The sequence below is a fragment of the Mauremys reevesii genome, linkage group 26 (assembly GCF_016161935.1).
Source record: "Mauremys reevesii isolate NIE-2019 linkage group 26, ASM1616193v1, whole genome shotgun sequence".
In the NCBI taxonomy this organism is placed as follows: domain Eukaryota; kingdom Metazoa; phylum Chordata; order Testudines; family Geoemydidae; genus Mauremys; species Mauremys reevesii.
The window spans coordinates 5,121,112-5,136,561 of NC_052648.1; the positions used below are offsets into that span (position 1 = coordinate 5,121,112).

Genomic DNA, 15,450 nt, shown 5'->3' on the forward strand with positions numbered 1-15,450 from the left:
AGGACTCATTTGCAAGCCTTTGGGTCCTCTAGAAACCTCACGGATGAGTCCAGACTGCCCCTGCGTGCTGCTGAGCACTAAAGCACTTCAAAGCCCAATCACAACCAAGATGACGCTCTGCAAACTACCCCACAGGGTACCAGATTTATCCTCTCTGGGCCTGTGGACTCCCGACCAGTGCACTGAATCAAGCTTTCAGCGTTGCCTGTATCCAGACCCCTATTCATCGAGTCACTGCAGCATGTGCTTAGACGCTTTGCTGTCTCGGGGCCCCGACACGCTCCAGTTCTTGCACGGTAAGAGGAGCCATCTGTGCTCTCCCTGCCCCGGCACCATCATGACGGGCCGCCGTCAGATCTCCGCCAGCAACGCAGACAGCAGAACAGGCGCCGATTCGCTTCGCTTTCCCGTGGCTGGGGGGGCTCCGTGGACTGACGGCAGCAAGGATACCGGCGTGGTGCCGGGCAATAGGGTCCCTCTTTGCCTTGTCTTGCTATTGCAGACCCAAACTGCCAGCAGCCCCTCAGCGCCCACCGGCTTCCATCCTCCTGGGCAGGGCTATGCCCTGGTGTTGCCAGGGGCTCTGTTATCGTTGGCTAGCGCTGCTTGTTCCCCTGCGGCTGGGTGCAAAGTTCCCCTCCAGGGGCTCCCACTGGACCCGGGCAGCCTTTAGTGCCCAGGAATGCCTGGAAAGTCTGGGTGCCAGTCCCAGTGCTCCAGGGGAACATGCCCTGCCTGCTGAATCAGGCGTGCAGGGGCCCGTTAAATCCCCAGCCCCAGCCCCAGCCTGGCCTTACAAAAGGGCATAGGGGTGCAGGGCCAGGGCCAGCGCGGTGCAGCCAGGGAGTGGCGAGGTGTCATCCCTGGCGCTACGATCTCCATCGGGGCTGAGAGAACCGAGCAGCATAAGCCAGATGCGGCGCACCCGTGGCGTCCCTGCTGTGTGGATAGAGGGCTCCATCTCCCAGGGCACTGTGGGCCCACGCTCAGTTCTCACCCACCTGAGCATGGGGAGCGAACAGGGCGTTCGACGGGCACAGTAGGTGGAAATCCAGCCTGCGGGACCCCAGAGCGGGTCCCATGAGCTCAGGTGCCCCATGTGAGAGGGGTCCCCGTGGGCCTGGGTGCCCATGGGCTGGGCACATGCTTGCACGGGATTTGCCCCCCGCCCCCGCCTGGGTGGCCGTTTTTGAAACTCTGGCTCTGAAAAACAAACCCCTTCCGCCCTCGCTCGGGGTCGGTCGGTTGGTCCGTCTGGTCCCTGCGGCAGGGGCGAGGCACGTCGCTGTGTCTGCAGACTGGCTTGGCTTTTCTTCATTGGTTCCCCATCGTGGCGCACCTCACCTGTCCCCCTCCCCCGCAACACACCCACAAAGGCCCCCGTGCTGCACAGAGGTGGGGGAGGGGGAGAAGACACCACTTGCTCTGGGTGTACCTGGAACATGGCACTGAACGAAAGGGAAACGGTTGGGAAGAGCTGGGTGGGTGTGTGGAGGGGTGGGTACGTACAGGGAGGGATGGGTGTATCTGCAGAAGGCATGAGGGAGGGAGGGATGTGTATGGGGATGCATGGATGGACCAGAGCCCAGGCACCAAGAGGAGGCTGTCTCTGGGAAGAGGGGCCTGGGGTTTTACCCACCCCACATGGACTTGGAGGGGGAGGGAAGGGATCTGGGGCAAAAATCTGTCTGGGGCTTGGTCCTGCTTTGAGCAGGGGGTTGGACTAGATACCTCCCCAAGGCTGGAGACTCGGCTGGCAGAAATCGACTGCAGCCAGCAGCCCCAGTAGCTGCGGACCTGGCCCGCAGTCTTTGCTCCGGGAAGTTTTCCCCTCCCCACCTGGCTGATGTCTGCACTGCCAGCCCGGCTGCGCTCACGGTGTCTCTGGCCCAGCCAAGCATTTAGGCAGGACTCCGGGGAGGGAGCCACAGGGACTGACGGTGCGTACCACTTCCAGCCTCGCTGGGGGCACCCGCCCCCGCGGCAGGACTCCGGGGAGGGAGCCACAGGGACTGACGGTGCGTACCACTTCCAACCTCGCTGGGGGCACCCGCCCCCGCGGCAGGACTCCGGGGAGGGAGCCACAGGGACTGACGGTGCGTACCACTTCCAGCCTCGCTGGGGGCACCCGCCCCCGCGGCAGGACTCCGGGGAGGGAGCCACAGGGACTGACGGTGCGTACCACTTCCAACCTCGCTGGGGGCACCCGCCCCCGCGGCAGGACTCCGGGGTTCTAGGCCCAGCTCTGCCAAAGATTCTCTGGGTGGCTTTGGGCATGTCCCTCGGTGCTTCTCTTTCCCCAGCTGTACACGGGGGGTGAGCCTCACGTTTAAACAATCCCTGTGGATAAAGCACCTAGCGAGCCCCTTAGAGTAACTGTCCCTGAGAGACAGCAGTGGTGGGTGTCCGGTCTCCACCTTATAAAGCTGCCTACTGGCACCAGACGTCCCGCCACAAAGGCAGCTGGCAGATGGGCTTTCCCACAGGTAGCCATGGCAGGCGCGCAGGTTTGAGCTCCGAGCACTCCCCGTCCTGTGCCAGTGACTCACCCTTTGGCATCAGAAATCCTGAGACCAATGGCCTGGTGAGCTGTTCCCACAAGGCCCCAGAGCACTAGAAAGTGGGAGTGACCCGACTGCCTTTCCAGAGGGTCACCCCAAAGCAACCATGTAGCTGGACGAACCCCAGGAGGCCTGGAGTCGCCCGGCCCCGGCTGAGCCTCTTCGGCTTGGAAATAGCGAAGCTGGAGATTTGCTGAGGGTTGCAGCATTTCCACTCTCAGTGCCTGGGTCCTTCCTTGCCAGTCCCCTGGGCTGATCAGCATCCGTTCTTCTCCTGAGTTCCCTGCCCTGCCCCTGGGTTCATTTCGCCAACACGTTCTGGTTTTCACCCTCCACCCGCCCCCCAGAAGTACAGCTCTGTCCTCTGGAAATCTCTATCACTGTGACCTCAGCACAGGAGCGATTTTAGGGGGCCGTCACCACACTCCAGGATCGAAGCCCTGGGGAAACGGGTAGAGGAACCTGGGGAGACTTTTCCCCCCAGTGGGACAAGATTCTAAATGCAATCGGCTTTGTCAGTTTCCAGATCTGTGCAAGCGGGTTGGGCCTTTGTGTGTGAAGGGGTGCAGGGCTCTGGGGGGAGCAGGGCGGGGCAGGGGAGGGCACCGGCTGGCGTGACAGTGCGTGTTGTCTGTCGGGTTATTAAAACGTGCTGTTTTGTCTTTGTTTTGCCCGATCCCTCCAGAGCTCAGAAGTAAGTCGCCTCCGTGGAGCTGCCAGTCTCTCGAATGTGGCCTTGTGTTGTGCATGGTTTTGTTGAAATGGAACATTTTGGCCATTCAGACCCCCCAAATCTACCCTATGAATCCATGTTCTGTCCATGGCCCGGGGGTGGGGGGCATCTGCCGAACTGACTCCCCCCTCATTGATCCATTCAGCAGCCTGAACCCCATGGCTAGCAGCCATGTAGCAGCTTACCAGGGCTTCTCTCCCTGCCAGGGGCTTGAGTCACTTGCTGTGTCTTCACTGCAACCCGAGGCTGACCGCCGCTCAGGCAGGGAATCCTGCACTAGCTTCAGTCTGTGCATGGCGAAAAATAGCAATGAAGCCACAGTAGCATGTGCTGGGCGGCCTGCCTGGGAGCCCGGGTCTGTCCTCCCAGAGCCAGCCCGTGACAGGGGCTGCGTGGCCTCATCTTCACGGCTATTTTTAGCCACATTAAAACTAGTGCAGGGCTGCTCAGCCAAGCTCCAATCACCCCTCTGATCGCAGCGGAGACGTCCCCAGAGCAAGCACGGGCCAGATCCTGCTCTCGGGCAAGCTGGCACGTTAGCCTCAGCATCCCAGCAAGGCGCTAGTTGTGAACGGGGCTCCTTGTGTCCCGCCGCTCCTTGCCACCCTGACGCTAGAAAAGGCAGGGCTGGATCCTATAGCCCGGGGCAGCTGGATCTAGGGGGCACTCCTGGAACACGTGATCTAGAACCTCTTAGAACTCCCAGGGCTCCCGAATTCCCCCCTCGTACCCTTGGATGGAGTTTCAGGGCACGGCAGAGGAAGGTTTGAGGCCGTAAGATGGGAACTGCCCAGGCGGCTGAGCGGAGGCCAATTTAGGGCACAGGGAGGGAGCTGCTGATGAGGGCAGCAGAGAGAGGGGGGCAGAGATGCCTCCATTCTGTTGCTTCTGTGCCTTCCCAAGGGGTTGAATGCAAGGCAGCCCAGCCTGGAGCAGGGGTGGGAGGGCTGCCGGGGGAGTTAATTGCAGAATGGGGTGTGGGGGGGTCTGGGCAGCAGCCAGGCCAGGGGTGACTGCAGCGGGGGGCAGGGGGGGCAGCACCTGTGGAGAAAGCCCTTCTAAGCTGTGCCATCTCCAGTGACTCTCATTCATACGAAGGCTTCCCCCAGCGCCACCCCGAGGTCACTTTTCAACCGCCCGGCCCAGCCCCCGGCCCGAAGGGACGTTTGTTGCATCCCCCAGTCGGCCCCATCTCCCCTGCATCCAGATTCACCGCAGGGCATCTCAGTCCCATTTCCGGGCCTAGCTGCATGGTAGTGGTTCTCTGTAGCTCCACCGTCTGGTTGTTGGGTGGGTGCTCTCCAGTGAGGCCGCAGCCCCATTTACTCACCCAAGCCCCACGGGGCCTCAGACACCAAGGTTCCTCCTTGCTCCCAAGTGCCCCCGAAGGCTGATTGCCGACCTGGCACCGGCTCCTGGAGGGAGAGATTTGTTCTCCGGCAGGGCGTGGCGGCTCAGGAGCAAGGGGATCGGCCCCCTGCCCTGAGATTCCACAGGGGCCGCCTCATTCGACAGCTGCATGTCTGTGCATTGGAGCCAGCCAGCCGGGCTCTGGAACGCTGTGCATGTCCTCGGGAAGGGCCGCCCCAGGCTCCGTTCTCCGGCTGCCGGACAGGGGCCACTGACCCACTGTCGCTTCTTTTGCTCTAGATTGAGGAGTGTGAAAATGGAGCAACGGAAACTGAATGACCAGGCAAACACCCTGGTGGATTTGGCAAAGGTGAGCTACCGGGAGGCTGCCGGCCTCAGCACTGTGTGCTGCACCCGGCCTGGGCTCTAGTGCAGGGCTGGGGGGCCATATCTGGGGTGGAAATTGGTGGGCCATGAATGCTCACAAAATTGGGGGTTGGGGCGCAGGGGGGGTGAGGGCTCCGGCTGGGGGTGCAGGCTCTGAGGTGGGGCTGGGGATTGGAGGTGCAGGAGGGTGTTCCAGGCTGGAACTGAGGGGTTTGAAGGGCAGGAGGGGGATCAGGGCTGGGGCAGGGGGTTGGGGCGTGGAAGGGCGTCAAGGTGCAGGCTCCAGGTGGCGCTTACCTCAAGCATCTCCTGGAAGCAGCAGCATGTCGTCCCCTCCCTCCCCCCCCCCCCCGACACACCCTGGCTCCTACACAGAGGCGCCACTGCATGCTGCCCTGTCTGTAGGCGCTGCCCCTGCAGTTCCCGTTGGCCGTGGTTCCTGGCCGATAGGAGTTATGGGGGTGGCGCTTGGGGAAGGGCAGCGTGCAGAGCCCCTTGGCTGCCCCTGCGCGTAGGAGCCAGAGGGGGGACATGCCGCTGTTTCCGAGCTACGTAGGGCCATGGGACGCATGGAGCGGGGCAAGCCCCCGACCCCGCTCCCCAGCTGGAGCGCCAGAGCAGCGCAAGCCCCCAACCTCATTCCCCAGCAGGAGCTCAAGGGCTGGATTAAAACGTATGAAGGGCCGGATGTGGCCCCTGGGCCATAGTTTGCCAGGACTCTTGGGTTCTGTTCCTGGCTCTGGGAGGGGAGCAGGAGCTAGTGGTTCAAGCCGGGGGCTGGTAGGCAGGAATCCTGGGTTCTATTCCCAGCTCAGGAGGGGAGTGAGGTCTGGGTTATGGCAGGGGGAAAGGGTCTAGTGGTTAGGGTTCTATCTCAGCTATGGGAGGGAAGTGGGCTCTGGTGTATTAGAGCGGATGGGGGTGGGCTGGGAGTCGGGCTCCTGGGTTCTATTCCCAGTTCTCCATTGGCTCTCGCTGTGTAGCCTTGGCGGAATAATCACTTTGGTACGTCACTGTCCCCTGGGTCTGAGCCCTAACCCTTGGGCATGGGTATCAGGAGCCCTTTAATGGCTAGCGCCTTGGGAGCTGCAAGGCCAGGAGCCCTGCGGCTGCCTGCTGCGATGGTGTCGCGTCTGAGCACCTGGCCTCGCCCCTTCTCTCCGGCAGACCCAGAACGTCATGTACGACATGATCTCCGAGCTCCAAGAGCGCAACGAGGACCTGGAGAAACGCATCAACACCCTGGAGAGCAAGATCGACTCGCTGGGGCTCAGCCTGCATGCCCTGCCGGGACTCATCAGCCAAGCCATAAGCCAGCAGCAGCGAGAGCTGGCCAAGCGCTGCGCCCCCAGGTTCTGCCCCGTCTCCAACAGCTCAGAGAGGTCCTCGTGGACGCCCACGCGCCGGCGGAAGTCTCCTTCCACCGCTCCCCACACCTCGTCGGACAGCGGGTGACACCAGGGGGCGGGCCCGGCGCTCAGGCCCGTTTATGTCTGGCCATTGTGTGGCTGATTCTGTTTGCTTTGTTCTGTAAAGCCCTGTACAGTTAAACTCCTGGAGTTCATCGTGCTGGAGTGAAGTTAGAGCTGCCGTCTGGGCCTAGGTGGGAGTCAGGGCTGCCTTTAGCGCGGGGAGGAGGGGGGCAGGGAATCCGAAGCGGTGCCCGGTGCCGCAGTGCTCATGGGTGGAGGCAGGGCACCGCTCTAGGTCGTCATGACAATGGGCCGTACAGAAGCAGCGTGGTTTAGTGGTTAGGGCACAGGGCTGGGAGGCAGGACTCCTGGGTTCTTTAGGAAGCTTTGGGAAGTGGGGGAGGGGTCGAGTGGTGGCAGGAAGGGGATCTGGGAACCAGAACACCTGGGTTCTGTTGGGAGCCAGGAATCCTGGGGTCTAGTTCTGGCTCTGGGAAAGCAGTGGAGATCTAGTGGTTAGAGCTGGAGGGGCAGCGAGCCAGGACTCCCAGCTTCTCTCCCCGAGTCTAGAAAGGGGGTGTTGTCTCATGGTTAGAGCAGGGCAGGGACTAGGGATCAGGACTTCAGGGTTCTATGCCTGGCTCTTCCACTAGGTAACCTCAGCTTAGTCACTTCACCACTCTGTGCCTCAATTTCCCCATCTGTAAAATGGGGGATAACGATACTGACCGTTGTAAAGTGCTGTGAGATTCCTGGCTGCAATATTAAGCCAATACAGACTGTGAACAGGGCAGGCGCAGCCGATCCTGCCCGGCCCGAAGAGCTTGGCTGATGATGGCTCCTGACCACAGCGCCACACGGCAGCCGGGACCCAGGATGGGTCTGAATCCGGCTGCGGATTGTGGAAGGAACTCGGTGTAGTGAACGCTGGGTGGCAGAGCAATGCCTTGGCATTCCAGGGAGGGGGGAAGTGAGCAGAGTGGGATTTCACTCGGAGCTGCCTGCCCCATGAGCCCTTAGAGCTCTGCCCTGGGGAGGGAGGGATGGGCACAGGGGGCTGGCTCCCCCCCTTGAATGATGTTAAAAGCTAAACATGAACTACACCCCTGGCATCAATCTTCCGGGTGAGCCACTGAGGTTTTCTATCATCACAAATGGCAAGGGAGTGTCTGCCAGGCGACAGGGGAGGGGGGATGGGGGATGGGGAACGGAGCGGAGGTGGGGGACGGGGAAGGAGAGGGGAGGTGGGGGACGGGTGACGGGGAAGGGAGGAGAGATGGGTGACGGGGAAGGAAAGGGGAGGTGGGTGCTGGAAGGGGAGGTGTCTGTGAAACATCCCAGGGCTTGACAAAGCCCTGGCTGGGATGATTTACTTGGGGTTGGTCCTGCTTTGAGCAGGGGGTCAGACTAGGTGACCGCCTGAGGTCCCTTCCAACCCTGAGATTCTGATTCTATGATCCCTGGGCTGAGCTGTGGCCCCACCACGAATGGCCGAGGTCCCTGCCCTCGGGGGACAGGCTGCAGGGTGCTGGTTAACGGCTCCGTCTCAAGCATACTCAGCGCAATCCACAAAGCGCAGGGAGGCAGGGGCCCAGGAGGGACTGGACCAGGGGCATTCTCGGTGCTGAGCATGAGGGTCCCAGCTGTGCCTGTCCTGGCCCCCTCGGGGAGACATGGTCTGGGGACACGACGCCGTCACGGGGATCAAAACCCAGGTGGAGGAACCCGCCTGGGAGCAGGGACAGGCCCAAGCCAGGGTTCTGGTTCTGTCCCAGTGGACACGTTCACCCTCTAGGCCAAACTTCCCAGAGAGCAGGCGCACTGTGTGGGGTTTTTAATCCCAATCCTAGTGTAGGACGGGTCATTGACAGGGTAATATCATGGGGTGACACCGACGGCCCCGTTCTCCCCATCCTGCTGCTCACCCCCCTCCCTGGGTTTTGTGAATGGGCTCAACCCAGCGCTGACTGAATACCCGAAGGCACACAGGGGATGCTCAGCCAATCACAGGCCTCCTGTGACTGAACGTTCTTTGAGGCGGGTGCCTGGCGCACCAGACCGTTCCATTGTGATTTACCAAGGGAGGGGCAGCGCGGGGCAGGGCTGGTCCCCATTGTAAATGGAATTTTAAATGTTTTGCAAGGAGAGATTTCCGCACCTTGCACCATCATTTACACCAGTGCAAAGTCAAACGCCGTCGAGTCAGAGTAGCAGCGTTTCACGCCCACTTTGCACTGGTGCAAATGGCTGCACAGCAGCACAGGCCCTCGGTCCCCTGGCCTCCAGCTTCACTCCAGTATGTGGGTTCTGATGGCAGAATCCAGGGAACTTTCAAATAAACCCTTTTCCTTTGGAGCCAATCTTCAGATCCTGGCCGGAGCGGCGGGGGGACGGGGGGCGAGGGGTCTGGTCCTTTGTGACTTTTCCTTAGGAATATCGAAATTTTTTTTTAAAGGGAAAAATAAAGAAAGAAAGAGTCCAGCGTATGGCCAGTGTTTTGTATGCAGCTTGCGGCGTGGCGAGGTCTGTAATATTTACTGGATGAACAGTTTACTTCTTTCTCCTGCTATGTCAGCTTGTCCGGAGATGCTCGTGTTATCTCCGGCTCTTGGGGAAGTTCGGGGGTCCCTGGATTAGAAGACGACCTGCGGAGGGAGCCAGCTACAGAGCTGAAGGTCAGGAAAGCCAGAAGTTTGGCTGGTGTGTAACTCACCGGTGAGTGAGTGTGTCTAGCAGGGAGAGCTGGGGCAATAACGGATTTTTTGGTTCACTGTCAATTCCGGAGGGATAAAATTGTTCCGGGTCGAACCGCAAACTAACGTGATTGAAATGTGGGGCAACTCCAAGTTGGAAAAGAAAATGTGTGTGAGGTGAAAAGAAACACTTTGTTCAGCCCAAAACGGGAAATGGTTCGTTTCTGCTTTGAGGGCTTCTGAAGTTGGTCATTTTTTGGAAAACACGGTGAGCTAAAAAATGGAAACTGTCCAACAAAATGTTTGGATTTGATTTTTGTCGCGGGTTTTTTCCGACCGAGCCAGTTCGGCGAAAGCGGCACAAATTCACGGGAGGTTTTGGTGTTGCCGAACCTGCGTTTTTGGCTACAAGAAGTTTCGGTGGAACAATGTCACCCGCTGTAGTTCTGGGCACCCCTCTGGGCCCAAGCCACAGCGCTGAGTCTGGGCAGCCCCAGCTGGGGCACCTTGGTTCTTGGTGAACTGCCTGGTGGTTGAGCTCTGGAGCTGCCCGGTTCGAGCCCCTGGGATGGCAGCTGTCAGGGTCCTGCAGCTCACTCCACAGGCTTGGTAGCAGTGGCTGGGCCAGATCACACATCCTGTGGAAGCCAGTAGGAGCTTTACCGTTGATTTGGGGAGGAGCATGATTTAGACCTGGGGTCCCAATGAGCTGCAGGTGAGGCTCTGTCCCAGCACAGGGCATCTGCCCACATGGGTCCTGGCCTTGGTTTGGAAACCGATCGTCCCGTGACCTGCAGGGACGGGGCACATGAAGACCTCAGGCCTGGATCGTAGCCTGGTGCAAATTGCTTTAGCTGCAGACGTCTCTGGGGACTGACTGCAGCAGGGCTGGAGTTGATCCAAGAGCCCAGCGTCAGACCTGGGTCGCGGGGGAGTCAAGCAGCCTTGAGTGCATTCGCGGCGTCCCTGGGCTGGTTCCATGGCCGGGGCCTGCTGCGCTTCGGAGCACGGGAGCTGCTGAGGTCCCGTGGGGGTGCCTGCCGCTCTCCTTTAGCGTGCTGAGTGGCCAGCTGGAGCCGGCGCTGAGGGGATGCTCAAGCTTGAGCTGAGCAGGGCTGGAGGAAAGATTTGTCTGGGGCTGGTGGTGGTGGTTCAGTAAGGGGCGCTCCTCCCTTGTGTCAGCTCCGACCAGCACAGGCCCTAGCACTGCTGGTTCCTGAGCTCTCACGGTCACCAGAGACCACCTGGCACTTTAACAATGAGGCGGGGCATGACCTCTGGCCTCCCGGCCAAATTCCAACTGGTCCAATTGTGTTCTGCAGCAGCCAGGCTTGGTCCTCGCTCTGAGATGAAGGATTGGGTCATAACTCCCTGGGGAACTGGGAGCCAGGACTCCTGAGTTCTACCCCTGGCTCTGGGAGAGGAGTGGGGTCTAGTGGTTAGAGCAGGGGGGGGACTGGGCAGCCGTACTCCTGGTCCCAGCTCTAGAAGGGAGTATTCTCTAGTAGGTAAAGCAGGACTCCTGGGTTCCATTCTTCTTGTTGTAATCTGGGCAAGTCACTTCACTTGTCTGTGCCATTTTCCCCCTCCCTAACACGGGGATAAGCCTCACCTGCCTCCCTGAGGGGGCTTTATGAATTAATTAATTTACTTTGCAGCCGGGCAGAGGATGGCGATGCAGATAGTGCCCTCGGCTCCAGCTGGCAAAGGCAGGAGCTCGCCCCCTCTTGCTGGCGTTCCTTAGGGCTGTGGGATCACAACCGGCGAAGGGCTTTGATGTAGAGAGTGTGACTGTAACGGAGCTGGGAGGGGAGCATGTGTCAGCCTGACTCTCCCCGCAGTCCGAGTCCCGCCGTGCAGCGCAGGGAAGGAGCCCAGAGATCCAAGGCTGGAGCACACAGCAAGTAGCCGTGCCCTCCGCAGAGCCCGACACCCAAGGACTATGGAGGGGACCTGGCACCGCTGCAGGGTGAGCTGTGACCCAGGCCGGTGCATCTGGGCTATTAGCATCAGGCATAGAGTCCTGGGGGGGCCGGAACGAGCCTGAGCCTTGCCCCATATATCTGCCCTTGGCTGTGTCTGGTTCGAGGGGAATCAGTATGGACTCTTTAGGGGGTACTAGATTCACACCCAGCCAGCCAGGTGATTGAGGGGAGTGTGGGTGGCTGCAAGCCAGGACTCCTGCCTTCTGTCCTCAGCTCTGTGAAGCTGATGGGGTCTCATGGTTAGAGTAGGGCGGGCAGGACTCCTGGGTTCTCTCCCTGAATCTGCCCCTGAGCTGTTGGCTACTCCCATCTGAACCAGCCCTCTGACTCGTAGGAGACTCACGTCCCTCTCCCCGATCTTGTCCTTTGCAGAGAGACGATACGGCAAAATACCCGAAAATCCCAGTGGCAGCTCAGCTACCCGGAATAACCCCCTCCCCACAGAGCCAGCTGCTGCACCATGCACAGGGGTGGGGCGGGGTGGGGCGGGGGGGTTAACGCTAGAGCAGGTGACTGAGACTAGAGGACAAGAGGTCGTGACTGCCCCGTGCCCAGTGAGCCTGGGGGGCGGGGGGGGACACATTCATTGTGGCTGGTTTGATTTGATTTGATTTTTGAAAAATCCTCCTGCCAAGCGCCTTGTGAGGCGTGAAATGAACTTCAGCTGCTAATTGAGGGCTGGAATGGCAGCTGTTGGGGAACTATCCCCCTCGCCCACGTACGCCCGGCCCGGCCATCACTCTCGGCTGCTTGGCCGGGGACGCATCAATAAGCCGCGGCGCTTCCCCTTCCCATTATGGATCCAGCCTGCGAGCTGCCCCGGCCTCATCCATCAACCTGCCACCTCGGCTTTGCTGGGAGCCGGAGCCGGGGAAAGAATCGTCTCCGCTGCGCTGCGCAGGCCCCGTCTGTACGTGCCCAGCTGGTTCCCTGTCTCCCCCTGACTATATACAGTCCAGTGGGAACCAACTACAGAGACGGGGGGCTGCAAGTCGGGATTGAGGGGCACCAGCGGAGCGGTGTGTATGGGGGAGCCCAGGGCTGTGGATCAGGATTGGGGGGCACCAGTGGAGGTGGGGGGGAGAGTCCAAGGCTGTGGCTGTGTTTATGTTCTGAGTGAGCCAAGCCTGGAACAGGGCTCCCCCGCTCAGCTGGGTTTGGGTCAGTGTCAGCTACTGGCACCTCGTGCGTTCCCTGGCGGGCCCCGCATTTAACACTGGCATCAGCGGGCCAGATCCCCGGCTGTCTGAGGCAGGGCACAGCTGGTTTCGCTGGAGAGGCTGTGAACCGACCCCTCTGGCTCAGCTGGGCGGGTGAAGTGATGGTAAAGGGGGATTCTCTGGGGAGGCTGCTGGACACAGACAGACCCTGTGGTTCTTTGCGGCTCCCAGTGTCCCTCTAAGCCACCCAGGGCAGCTTTGGAGCGGATCGAGGGCTTAGCGCTTCCACCAGCCGGAGAGGAGAGGCCTCTGCATGAGAAGCGAGCTGGGCAGGTCACTGCCTGCCAGCCAGAGATACCGAGGGCCCTGCTGGGAGCAGGCCAGCGAGAGCCCAGAGCTAGCCGCTGCCAGGCCCTCCTGCCCCGGGAGTGCAGTGAAACATGCCAGGCAGGCTGGACACAAGCAGCTGGATTCGTGCGGGAGTTTGGGGGTATTTTCATTAGCAGAAATGCACAGCTGGGCCCCAGGGTGTCTGTGTGGGAGGGACTGGGGGAGAGGGTGACCCAGGAATGCTGGGCACCACTAATGGGGAACTGGAACCTTTGCAATGAAATAGGGAGGCTGTCTAGGCCAGTGGCTAGAGCAGGGACAGATGGGGATCAGGACTCCGGGGGTCCTAGTCTGGGCTCGCAGAAGACAAAGGGGGAGCCTAGTGGTTAGAGCAGGGAAGCCAGGAGCAGGGACTGGGAGTCAAGATTTGCTTTGTGACTTTGAACAACTCCCTTCCCCCGCTCTGTGCCTCAGTTTCCCCACTGGTAAAGTAGGAAGAACCCCTCCCGCCCTGGGGTCCAAATGTGCAAGGCCGTGTGGGGGCTGCACTGTGATTTCTGGATGGAAACGGCATGTGGCTCTCTCAGTTTTCTGTTGCCTGAGAGCAGGTGGCTCACAGCCACGATGACGGTTTCTGCTTTGGGATTTGGGGGTTGTAGGAGCCAAGCCACGGGGGGCTGTGAAATTAGTGCAAACCCAACTGGGGGACCCCACAAACACCCCCCACCTGCCGTCCTGGCTAAGAGCAGCCCTACAAGAACGTGCAGGGCCCTGCACCCCACCAGGGATTTATCGGGGTGTCTACGAGAAGCTCCCTGCTGCTCTTGGCAGACCCATCTTCCTCTCCCACTGCCTGAGCCTTGCTCCTGAGCAAGGAAACCTAGGGGAGCCCAACATGATCCAGCCAGATTTTAACCAACAGACCAATGCAACAGGCCCTGCTCTCCGGCCTCCCCTCCCCCCGTCAGGGCCAGATTCTCCCAAACTGCTCGGCAGGGCGGGTCTGAGGGACCTGCCCCAGAATGGGAGCTCTGGGGGCGGAGCACTGTTGAGCTAAGCCGGTTTAGACTGGAAGTGCTTTGGGGCAGAGACGGTCTCTTCGTTGCGTGTCTATTCAGCGCCTAGGGTGCTGGGGGGCTGGGACGCCCCCGGGGTTCTTGCAATACAATGACTCAGTAATAATGATACGCCTGAAACCCGGCCCTACCCGGGAGCTGAGATCTCTGGACCATCCAGACCTGAAGCGCCAGGGCTAGGAAGAGAGGCCGATGGGCGCTGGGTGGCTGCGGCACGCCCGGTCTTCTCGATTAGCCCCTGACCTCGAAATGCACCCGGAACCAAACCCCCACTCGCCCGGCGCCCCCCTGGCCAGCGAGCCTGGGAGCACCCTGGAGAGGGGGTGGACGGTGTCACGGCCCCGTGAGAGGAAGACGGACCCAGCCCTACCTGGGACTGACCTGCCCTCTGCGGGCACCAGCCGAGGCTGGCGGGGGCCAGGGTGCTGTAGCCTTCTGGACAAAGACGCTTCTTTAGTCTGCTGCGCAAATAACTTGGGACCAGTGTGACCTGCAGGGGGAGGGCGCCCCCTGCTGCCAGCTGCTGCAAAGAGATGCCCTTTGGCCGGAGCAATCAGCTGCTGCTGCTCATCAGAGCTGCTTGTGCTGGGCTGCGCCATGTTTAACAGGACTCGGACTTCTTAGAATTCAGGTTCCCACCCTCCTCCCCAACCAGCCCTCTTCATTTGGGCTCGCTGGCCGCTTCGGGCTGCGGCAAGTCCTTGGTGGTGTCGCAGTGTGGCGGTGGGCGGGTCTAGTGGTTAGAACCCGGAGGGCGGGGAGTCAGGACCCCTGCGTTCCAGGCCCAGCTCTGCCACTGCCTCCTGCTGTGACCTCGAGCAAGTCACGGCCCTGCTCTGTGCCTCAGTTTCCCTCTCTGGGGAATGAGGAACGTTGACCCGACCTGAGAGAAGGGGCTGGGGGTGAATGGTTCGTGCTGACACGGTGCCTGCAGTGTCTCCGATGGAAGCTGCTCCGCCTCGCTTGCTAACGCACCCGTCTCCCTGGCACGGAGTGGCTTTGCCGTGGCTTCTGGCCTTGGCACTCAGAATCCCATCGGCCCAGTTCAGCCAGAAGGGCTCATGAGTCCCCCCAGCCCCTGACTGTATGTGGAGCAGCCAACAGAGGGGGACAAAGACCCACACGGTGATAGCCAAGGTACACGAAGTGTCGTAAGTTAAGTAGCTGTCAGCACAGCGCCACCTGCTGGCTGTGTCCTCCTATTACAACAGAAAGAAAGTGGGTCCTGCACCCCACCCCTCTGCCTCGTCTAAAGAAACGGGGAGTGGTCACAGCCTCCTGAAATCTGTCCGTGAGCCCCGGGCAGGCCCCCGGCCAGGCTACAGAGAAGTTTATAGACTCAGTGATACTAAGTGCGACAAAGGGGCGGACGGATAGAGCAGTGGCAAGGAAGGGGTTAGGGTGCCTGATTAGTTCGGGGGGATTAAAGATCCAGAAAGGTGCCACATGTAATGCTTAAAGCAACCCAGCAAACGGGAAATGTTTTTCTATGTTGGCCCGGCCCAAATCTGATTAGCTGCGGGGAGGGCTGGTTGTGCCGCAGCCCGAGGAAGGTGAATGATCCTGCCCCTCCTAGCTGAGTGGAGAAACACTTTCACCGTAGTGCAGCAGGGTGTGCTGAGACGGAGCTGGGCCTGAGGCCGTGTGGACGTCGATCCTTCTGGCCCAGTGGCTCAGGTCTCAACCATTTGATTTAAAGGAAAATCTTCCTTAGCTGCTAGCAATATAGGGCCTATGGCACACAGCTGAGTCCAGCCAGTAGG

General features: G+C 60.4%; 1 protein-coding gene across 6 annotated transcripts in view; it reads left to right on the forward strand.

Annotated features, from left to right (window-relative positions):
- Nucleotides 1-7,616, forward strand: part of KCNN1 (potassium calcium-activated channel subfamily N member 1) — a 74,925-nt gene extending 67,309 nt beyond the window's left edge. For 3 of the 6 annotated variants that reach the window (XM_039516082.1, XM_039516083.1, XM_039516085.1), the window contains 2 exons: nucleotides 136-296; nucleotides 3,247-4,235. In XM_039516082.1, the coding sequence (XP_039372016.1) occupies nucleotides 136-296; nucleotides 3,247-3,767 (682 nt within the window). In that variant the 3' untranslated portion in view covers nucleotides 3,768-4,235. Of the gene's footprint in view, nucleotides 1-135; nucleotides 297-3,246; nucleotides 4,236-4,944; nucleotides 5,015-6,198 lie in introns of those variants that run through there. The other 3 variants (XM_039516087.1, XM_039516088.1, XM_039516086.1) reach the window with 2 other exon arrangements.
- The last annotated feature ends 7,834 nt before the right edge of the window (nucleotides 7,617-15,450 follow it).